The 10,055-nt window shown below is 44.5% G+C and overlaps 1 protein-coding gene across 1 annotated transcript in view; it reads left to right on the top strand.

Annotated features, from left to right (window-relative positions):
• Positions 1 to 405: 405 nt before the first annotated feature.
• Positions 406 to 10,055, top strand: part of ILF3 (interleukin enhancer binding factor 3) — a gene marked incomplete at its 5' end in the record, with an annotated part of 15,469 nt that continues 5,819 nt past the window's right edge. Inside the window, 15 exons of the mRNA XM_010177448.2 lie at positions 406 to 632; positions 1,338 to 1,518; positions 1,865 to 2,012; positions 3,541 to 3,632; positions 4,176 to 4,271; positions 4,783 to 4,894; positions 5,469 to 5,566; positions 6,040 to 6,151; positions 6,287 to 6,397; positions 6,761 to 6,960; positions 7,309 to 7,479; positions 8,367 to 8,504; positions 8,820 to 8,996; positions 9,387 to 9,540; positions 9,699 to 9,752. Coding sequence (XP_010175750.2) covers positions 406 to 632; positions 1,338 to 1,518; positions 1,865 to 2,012; positions 3,541 to 3,632; positions 4,176 to 4,271; positions 4,783 to 4,894; positions 5,469 to 5,566; positions 6,040 to 6,151; positions 6,287 to 6,397; positions 6,761 to 6,960; positions 7,309 to 7,479; positions 8,367 to 8,504; positions 8,820 to 8,996; positions 9,387 to 9,540; positions 9,699 to 9,752 — 2,071 coding nt within the window. The remainder of the gene's footprint in view (positions 633 to 1,337; positions 1,519 to 1,864; positions 2,013 to 3,540; positions 3,633 to 4,175; positions 4,272 to 4,782; positions 4,895 to 5,468; positions 5,567 to 6,039; positions 6,152 to 6,286; positions 6,398 to 6,760; positions 6,961 to 7,308; positions 7,480 to 8,366; positions 8,505 to 8,819; positions 8,997 to 9,386; positions 9,541 to 9,698; positions 9,753 to 10,055) is intronic.

Here is a 10,055-nt window from a genome sequence, read left to right as displayed (position 1 = left end):
ACCTGGGAGAAGGCAGCTGGTGTGATTTGGGGTGACAAACCTGGCTGTCGTTGTTACTGTGGACACCATTTAAGTCTTAGGAGCAGAAAATTGGGCTTTTGCTAATCTCCTGATTTCTGTTATTCCCTCTAATTATCAATAGCAGTGATTTCTGTCCCTCCACGTGCTCTGTGGGGACAGAACCACCTGCCAACCTCACTAACTGCTCTTCTGTTCCTTTCAGATTATAGAAAAGTGTGGTTCCAGTCCAACCTTTTGGGTGCAAGACTCTAAATAAGGACATTTTAAACACTTGGACAGACATTGAAAACCAAAAATGGTAAGGAACGGGAAATTTCAGACTCTCAAATTAAATCCCCATGTTTCATCCCTCACTAAAATTGATTTAAAAATCCATTTTCCCAGCGACCGATGAGGATTTTTGTCAACGACGACCGTCACGTCATGGCCAAACATTCAGCTGTGTACCCGACCCAGGAGGAGCTGGAGGCAGTTCAGAACATGGTGTCCCACACGGAACGAGCGCTCAAAGCTGTGTCCGACTGGATCGACGAGCAGGAAAAAGTCAGCGGGGAACAGCCAGAAACAGAGTCCATGGAGACAGCAGCTGATGAGGAGAATAAGGAAGGAGGGTAAGGAGCATTGCTGAGCTCATGTCGTGTTGGGAATAGTAGCATTTTCATACTTAAATTAGTATAAATTAAAAAAAAAAAGGTGGGAAAGTTGTTTTCTGTAGCTGTGGAATTAAAAAGAATTAACAAACCAGGAGTTGAAGTGACTTTTCCTGCACAGGTGTGGTGAATCCTCCATCAGAACATCGTGCCTCGTGTTTAATCTTGTAGATGCCCCCTCTCTGGAAAGGTTTAAGGTCAGGTTGGATGAGGCTTTGAGCAACCTGGTCTAGTGGAAGGTGTCCCTGCTGCTGGCTCATGGAACTGGATGAGCTTTAAGGTCCCTTCCAACCCAAACCATGCCATGAGTCTATGATTCTAAGATAAGCTTGGGATGAAGAAGCTCTTCTTCCTCTTCACTGGGAGGGTGGTCAGACACTGTAACAGGTTACCCAAGGAAGTTGTAGATGCCCCCTCCCTGGAAGTGTTCTTGGCCAGGTTGGATGAGGCTTTGAGCAACCTGGTCTAGTGGAAGGTGTCCCTGCTGCTGGCTCATGGAACTGGATGAGCTTTAAGGTCCCTTCCAACCCAAAACCATTCTATGATTCACAGATCTACCCCTGAGCTTGTGTTGAGCTGTCAGCCCACCCTGTCTGTGCTTCTAATTCTAATTAATTCTTCTAATTTTGAAGCTGTTGTGATTATACTCCCTGTATTTATCTCCAGGGATCAAAAGGCCACGGAGCAGCTGACCAGGACCCTACGTGGTGTGATGCGCGTCGGCCTCGTAGCAAAAGGCCTGTTACTGAAAGGAGATTTGGATCTGGAGTTGGTTCTTTTGTGTAAAGATAAACCCACCACAGATCTCCTGGAGAAAGTAGCTGACAATCTGGGAGTACAGCTTGCTGTGAGTAAAACCTGTTGCTCTTTGTGTGCACAAACAAACAAAATAGATCTTTTTCTTATTTTTTTATAATTTTTTTAAAGATGCTGTTGATGTTTTAATCCCCTTTTTCATGGAAAATTCATCTCTGTTATGAATTGTTGTTGTTCTGACGCTGCCTCATTCCATCAACTTCTCTTTATTAGCTCAACTTATTTTGTTCATAAAAAGTATACTAATAAAACAACTTGTTTTTGTTCAAAAACTGGGGTTTTTGTTGGGAGAGGCCCGTTGCAAATCGCAATTAGAGACGATTAAATTAAAAGGACACAGATTTAGACAATTACTAAGGGGTGACATTATTTTACAGGCTATTACTGAAGACAAATATGAAATAATCCAGTCGGTTGGCGACGCCGCCATCGTAATTAAGAACACGAAGGAGCCGCCGTTGACGTTGACCATCCACTTGACCTCGCCCGTAGTCAGAGAAGAGATGGAGAAGCAGTTAGCTGGAGGTATGGGAGATGGCACACAGCCAGCAGGCAGTTGGGAACCCAGACATTTCCCTTGTTAATTTAATTAATTAAAGCGTGCTCTTCAGTTTCAGACGAAGATTTTTGTTCAAATTCAAAGATATTTTTTTTTTGAACGATGATTTTTTTATTCAAATTCAAAAATTCTTTTCAGAGAAGCAACTTCATCAGATCATGGTTACAGTTTGATTTCGAGCTTCTGAAACTGAGTAGCACCTTTCAGAGGAGATTTTTTTTTTTTTTACTCTTTATTTTTTATTTTTCAACCTTTTCTTTTGTTTTTTGTTTGTTGGTTTGTTTTCCACTCGTTCACTAATTCATCATCTCGTTGTATTAATCTTGTTTTGGACCTAGCCACGTACGTGGCCTGCACAGTGACGTAAAAATAGAGACCAGATACGTTAAAAAAAAAAATGGAAAAATGGGAAAAAAACAACCTCAAACCCACAAGGAAAACCTCGAAGGCTTCTTGTTTAATGACTTTGCATGTACATGAAATTGGATGTGCCACCCAGTTTGTGTTGCAGCAAGAATGAGAGAGGGTCCTTCTGCCCTCACCTCGATTGGCTCTTTCAGCAGCTCAAATCCACAATTCCCAAAAAGCCACGCAGAGTTTTGGATAAAGTTAGCTTCTCCTCCGTGTATTCTTTCAAATTCCTTTTGGAATAAGAATTCACAGGCGGGTTTTTAGGTTTAGTTTTTGGTTTATTGGTGGTTTGGGGTTTTTTTTTTGGTGGGTTCGGTGTACGTAAGCATCGCGCCGTGAAATCGGCGGCTCCGCCCTGCCCGCTCTGTGCACTAGCCTTATCTAAAACCCTGGTCTTGAGAAACTTTGCAGCTTGTTTTGGTTGGTTTTGTTGTTTTTTTTTCTCTCTCCAAACTTTTTATCTTCCAATTTTGCTGCAGCACAGACTGGAAAATATCTTTTGTGCTCCTATTGACTGTTGATGGTTTTTAATAATCTGACTTCGTCTACCAAGCCTTCTAGTTTGTCAATTTTAGGGACGCTGGACCTTTGACCAACAGGACGCTCTCTGTCACGGGTTGGGGCCAGGGCAGTCAAGCCTTCTGGGCCGAGGGGGTTCCCTTGATCCTCACAAACCTTCTCCCACCCCTCTCTCCTCCACTAAAGCTCAACGCAGAGTAGAGGGGGTTTGTTTTAATTTTGTTTTAAATTTTAAACTATTACTGGCCTCATACACTACCACTTCATTCCAGTCTAAAGGATTTCTGTCCTCTCCCATCGAGTTTCACGCCCCGTTGCTGCCTCCTCTTCCTCCTCCTCCTCCTCCTCACAGAGCAGATCTCAGTCCATCCCCATTCTGCAGTTGTCATTTCTAAACGAGGCCGAACGCACTGCAGAATCAATCCTTCCAGGTCCTAGGATATTTAGATCAGGATCTTTTGGGAGCCTCAACTGCCCCGTTAGGAAGCTGCCTCATCCCCTCTCCGCCTGACAGAACCCCCTTGGTCAAACTGTGCCTTGTCTTCTTATTCCATCCACGACTAGAAACGCTATCAGTCACCGACTCCCCGGACGTTCTGGACAGGCAGAAATGCCTTGCTGCCTTGGCGTCACTGCGACACGCCAAGTGGTTCCAGGTTTGCATTTTGTTCTTATATTTGTCTTTAAGTAGAAAATTTGTAAACTCTTTTTTAAAAAAAAAAAAAAAAAGGGGCTATCTTGTTGGTTTATTTCTTTTTTTTTGGTTGTATTTTTTTGTTTGTTTGGTTGGTTTTTTTATATAAAACATTTAAGGTCGGATGATAGACGTGCTGAATTTAGTGTCTGTCCACATTACAGTCACTAAAGAAGCACTTAAAAGAGAATACTGTTCTACTTTGAACTTTCTTCTGTTCTACTAGGATATTGTCAGGTGTTTTTTGGGTTTGGGAATTTTGGTTTTTTTGTATTTTTTTTTTTTAAAAACAAATAGATGTGTAGCTGCTGCTTTGTGTTCAGAGTAACGTTGCCTTCGTTATTACACCAGGGTTACTGTTGTAAGTTCTCACACGGTAACATGAAATCCTCTTTATTACCCTTGGCAAAGTAGAACTGCAAAAAAAATGAGTAATATCTGCCAACCAGCAGTTTTGGGGGGTTTTTAACTGAAGAACCTCTCTTGCTTTTCATGCTTCTCCTAGGCCAGGGCTAACGGGTTGAAGTCGTGTGTCATCGTCATACGAGTGCTGCGGGATCTCTGTACTCGGGTTCCTACCTGGGCGCCGCTGAGAGGATGGGTAATTGCCTTGTTTTGTTTCATTTTGGGGGGATTTTGGGACCATTTCTCCCAGCTCTTTGTGCACATTCTGTTTCCATAAGTTAGAGATTTATCGAGTATGGAGTTTCTGCCCTTAGAAGTTGCGTGTTGAACAACTGCAGCATGAATTGATTATTGATTAACGCTTTCTAGGGTGTAAAGAGTCAAAGCATTTGTGAATTGGGAGCCACTTCAAGCTGTAACAGCAACGTGAGCTCCTCCCTTTGCTTCTCTCACTTTCATAGACTCATAGACTCATGGAATGGTTTGGGTTGGAAGGGACCTTAAAGCTCATTCAGTTCCATGAGCCATCAGCAGGGACACCTTCCACTAGACCAGGTTGCTCAAAGCCTCATCCAACCTGGCCTTCAACACTTCCAGGGAGGGGGCATCTACAACTTCCTTGGGCAACCTACTTCCTTGGCCAACCTACTTCCTTGGCCAACCTACTTCCTTGGCCAACCTGTTCCTTTCCCATACTTGTTTTTCAGCCTCTCGAGCTGCTGTGTGAGAAATCGATCGGAACCGCTAACAGACCCATGGGCGCCGGCGAGGCTCTGAGGAGAGTCCTGGAATGCCTCGCTTCGGGAATCGTCATGCCAGGTTAGGTGGTTCTCTGCATTCCCATTGCCAAAACGAAGCTGAAATGAAATGGAAACAGGGGTTGGTTGAAGCTTCGAGGAGGGGGTTTAACATTCCCTTGTTAATCCGTGCGGGAGCTCGGCAAATCCCCGGCGTACACGGGTACTTTGGTGTGAGTTGGGGGCACGTGTGTTCAAAGCTGTGGACCCACGACGTTAAACCTCACCCTGTAGAGAGAAGTGCCAGTTTCTACACTTTCTACAAGTGTCAAAATTGATTTCTTTTATTTTTTTACCCCCTCCTGTAGAGAGAGGTGCCAGTTTCTATTTCTACAAGTGTAAAAATTGATATTTTTTGTTTCCCCTTCCCCCTGAGTGATCGTGACCGGCTTCACTGCGAATTGTCCTTGTTTAACAAAAAATATATAGTCCAGGCAAGTTACAGAATGTTGGGACATTGGATGGATCATGTCAGTTCCGTGTTCTTCTTCACAGAGAGAGAGTGTTGATTGATGCCAAAGGGAAATACTTAGTTTAGTTTCTTTAGAAAACACCAGGATAATTCTCTGCATATCTTCCTTGTTTCCTGCCTTCAGATGGTTCTGGTATTTATGATCCTTGTGAAAAAGAAGCCACTGATGCTATTGGGCATCTAGACAGACAACAAAGGGAAGATATCACACAGAGTGCTCAGGTATAGTTTTACCTACAAGATGTTAAAAAAAAAAAACAACTTAAAAGAATCAAGTCAATTGAGTCTGAACTTCCATATATTGGTTAACGGTAGCATAGTAACCTCACCGAGGTCGGTGGTAACTGTTTTAATATCTAGTCAAGTAAAAGAAATCCAACTGGGTCCCACACCACTAAGGAATGTGTAGCTTGACCAACCAGAAGCAAAAGTTATCAGGTTTTAAATAGTGACTTTGTTACCATCACCCCTTATTTTTGGGTGGAAATTGGAAAAGTAAAAAAATTAAATAAATAATAATAATAATAATTAAAAAAAAAAAAAAAACTTAAATAAAAAAAATCCGAGAGTCCTATTTAAACCGATGAGGATTTCTGTGTAGGGGTGGGTAGAATGTTCCTGTCTGAAACTGTGCAGGGAACAGAGATCCCTGGAGCTCCTCGTGCTTCCCAGTAACACACGTTTCATCTTTCTAGCACGCTTTGAGACTCGCTGCTTTTGGTCAACTTCACAAAGTTTTGGGGATGGATCCCCTCCCTTCCAAAATGCCCAAGAAACCAAAGAATGAAAATCCTGTTGACTATACTGGTAGGTACTTGGCCAAAAAAAAAACAAACCCCAAACACCCTAAACCAAACCCAAATTACATTTCCAAAGCTTTTTGCATGCATTTATTGCTGGAAACTGGAATACTTAAAAGATTTATTGTTATTATTATTACAGTCCAAATTCCTCCCAGTACAACCTACGCTGTCACCCCAATGAAGCGTCCGATGGAGGAGGATGGAGAGGAGAAATCTCCCAGCAAAAAGAAAAAGAAGATTCAGAAAAAAGGTATTGAGTTAACAAGAGGTAGGTACCCACAGCTACCCCAGAGCTGTTCTCGGGCCAAGGTGGGAGGCAGGTGGTGGAAGAACTCGTGTCAGGCTTTGCTTTTGGGTGATGCCATCAGTGGGAGTTATGGGGAGTGTGAATTTAGAGGGGGGGAAAAAAAAAACCTGAATACTGTAAGATTTTTTTTTTTTACCTGGTAGAATTGAAACTCACAAGGAGGAAAAAGAACAGTTCAGAACTTGTCTGAAATCATTCATGCTTTTTTTTTTTTTTCCAACGAGGTGACAAACACCCACAAACCTTTTTTTTTTGTGGTTTTTGTTTTGGTTTGTTTTGTTGTTTTTTTTTTTTTTCTTATCCCAGAGGAAAAACTTGAACCTCCCCAGGCCATGAACGCACTGATGAAACTAAACCAACTCAAACCTGGGCTCCAGTATAAACTGGTTTCTCAAACTGGTCCCGTTCACGCTCCCATCTTCACAATGTCTGTAGAAATCGATGGCAGCACCTTCGAGGCATCGGGACCTTCTAAAAAGACGGCCAAACTGCACGTGGCTGTGAAGGTAAAGAACTGACCACGGGGATTCCTGCCTTGGGAAAAGAGTCACCGTGACAAATGCTCTCTGAAAAATACCAGAGACATTTTTGGGATGGGCAGGGGTGATTTGAAACACCAAGACTGTTGTCTGTTGTGTGTCAAGTCGTGGGGTGGAGGACTGCATACCTCCTCTAGCTCTTGACGTGCCTGCGGGGTCTGGGGAACACCTCGTGCTCAAACACAGTTCATAGAGGGATTCTTGAACAGCTCTCTGGAGTATTTACCCCAAAAATGGGCAGGGTGCCTGAGAACTGGAGGTTTTTTGAGGTACGTGCTGTTGAGTGATCTCCTCTCCTCCTCTCCTGACCTTTAGGTGTTGCAAGATATGGGTTTACCCACAGGAGTGGAAGGCAAAGAGTCTGGGAAAGGAGACGAATCGGCGGAGGAAACGGAACAGAAACCGGTCGTCGTCTCCCCTCCGCCTGTAGTTGAAACTGTCGCGACGCCTGCGGCTGCGTCTCCTCCTGCAGATCAAACCCCGGAGGTGAGAGGGGGAAACTGGAGAGGGGGAAGAAACTGGCCGATCTCCTTTGGGATGATGCTGTGGGGCAGCGGCAGACGCTGCTTTTTAGCAGCATGGTACAGTCCAGTCACTGTCACGATACGATTCACGAGGTTAAAAACATCAGGCAAACTCATTCCAAGGTGATCTGCTTCAACCATGTCCTGGGCTGCATCAGGAGTGTGGCCAGCAGGTGGAGGGAGGGGATTCTGCCCCTCTGCTCCCCTCTCCTCAGACCCCACCTGGAATACTGCGTCCAGTTCTGGAGCCCCCATCACAAGAGAGACCTGGAGCAGTTAGAACAAGTCCAGAGGAGGCCACGAGGATGATGTGAGGGCTGGAGCAGCTCTGCTGTGAGGACAGGCTGAGAGAGTTGGGGCTGTTCAGCCTGGAGAAGAGAAGGCTCCAGGGAGATCTTATAGCGGCCTCCCAGTACCTGAAGGGGCTACAAGAAAGCTGGGGAAGGACTTTTCCTGGACGCACTGCGCAGGACTCCCCAACTGCCAGGGAAAGGTTCTCTGACCCTTGGCTGTGATGGGGCTCCACAGGGATCTGGATGATGATCAGTATCACTGTGAGGCTGGTCAGACACTGGAACAAGGTTGGCCAGAGAAGCTGTGGCTGCTCCTCCCTGGAAGTGTTCTTGACCAGGCTGGATGAGGCTTTGAGCAACCTGGTCTAGTGGAAGGTGTCCCTGCTGCTGGCTCATGGAACTGGATGAGCTTTAAGGTCCTTCCAACCCAAAAACCAGTCAGTGATTCTAAGATATTTACCAAAAGTCCTATTTTAGAAGCGACTTCAGGTCCATTAAGAGTTGTATTTTTTTTTTTCCTCAAGAATTTCCTCACTTTTATTCTCTTTGTTTCCAGAATGTGAAACAACAGGGACCAATCCTGACCAAGCACGGCAAGAACCCCGTGATGGAGCTGAACGAGAAGCGGCGCGGCCTGAAATACGAACTCATTTCAGAAACGGGCGGCAGCCACGACAAACGCTTTGTCATGGAGGTGAGCGTGGTGACTCCTGCTCCTTCCTCTCCCTCCATCCCACCTGGGACATCTCTGACTTTGTACCTTTAGTAAAAATTAAAATAATAAATCATAAATTCAGAGAAGGGTTTGGGTTGGAAAAGGAACTTTTTAAAGATCATCTCATGGGTGGGGATGTTTTCACCAGGTCAAGTTCCTCAAAACCTGACCTTGAATGCTTCCAACTCTGGGAATTCTCTGCAGGCACCATAAAAAAAATGATTAATTTTACCAAACAGCAGCTTCTCTTGCTTCCTCTTCCCCTTACGTGTGACGATTTAATCCCTTTCCAAGGTGGAAGTTGACGGGCAGAAATTCCAAGGAGCTGGTTCAAATAAAAAGGTGGCAAAAGCTTACGCTGCTCTGGCTGCCCTGGAGAAATTGTTCCCAGATGCTCCTGTTGCCATCGAGCAAAACAAGAAGAAACGAGTTCCCGTGCCAGCCAGGGGAGGGCCCAAATTTGCTGTAAAAGTGAGTAAATTCATAATTCCATCACTTTGTGCTGTCGCTAACGGGTCCGTAGCGCCGCTGGCTCCTGCTTTATGTTTTTAATGAGTTTAATCCCATTTTTGGGAGGGGAAATGATTAAAAGTGTTGGAGAAATCAGGATCTGCTTGGGTTGGGCGAGGAGAAATTGGGTTTGGAAGTAGAAATCACACTGAATTTTGTAAAAAAAAAAAAAACAGCCTCTATTTTCTGGAAATTACCCTGATTTTGTACCCACTGCTGTTGTTTTTGGTTTAATTTCTATTTATTATTGTTTTTCTGAGGCAGATGGGTACCTGGAAGTTTTCTGTTCCCCTGGGAAGCTGGAGCTCACTCCACACCTCACTCTTTCTGTCTCTTTTTATTCCCTTTCAGCAGCACAACCCGGGGTTCGGAATGGGAGGCCCCATGCACAACGAAGTGCCTCCTCCACCCAACATGCGCGGTCGCGGAAGAGGCGGCAACATCCGAGGCCGGGGGAGAGGCCGGGGTGGATTCGGTGGCAATCACGGTGGCTACATGAATGCAGGTGAGATGTTACCTCATCCCAATTTATCCCCACATTAAATCCAGACTGGTTAATTAATCCTCATTAATATTCTGTTGCATGTCATAGAGTGATGGGGAATAAGAGGGGAAACACGCGTCCTTCCTACGCTGTATTTGATGTATTTATTTTGAATTTAGGTGCTGGATATGGAAGTTATGGTTACGGAGGCAATTCTGCCACAGCTGGCTACAGTAAGTGTTGTTTTTATTTTCATCTTAAATTTGATTTAATTTTGAAACACTTGGATCTTGCTGGGGGTTTAAAACTCATCCTGGGTCGCGCCGTGCGGTGCCGCCCTCTCAAAACGGGTTCTCTTTGGTGTGAGATTGAAATGAAAATGAACTCCTGTAGTCATTAAAATGATTTAAAACACAAAACCCCGGGTGAGACTTCACCTTTCCTCTCCAAAGGGGGAATGAATTATTATGAATTATTTTAAATTTCTCTGCTTTAAGCCACGTGAAGCAATCGGCCACGCTTTTGAGTGCCATGGG

The sequence above is a fragment of the Antrostomus carolinensis genome, unplaced genomic scaffold (genome assembly GCF_000700745.2).
Source record: "Antrostomus carolinensis isolate BGI_N321 unplaced genomic scaffold, ASM70074v2 scaffold21001, whole genome shotgun sequence".
NCBI classification, from domain to species: domain Eukaryota; kingdom Metazoa; phylum Chordata; class Aves; order Caprimulgiformes; family Caprimulgidae; genus Antrostomus; species Antrostomus carolinensis.
This window is presented reverse-complemented; position numbering and strand designations above follow the sequence as displayed.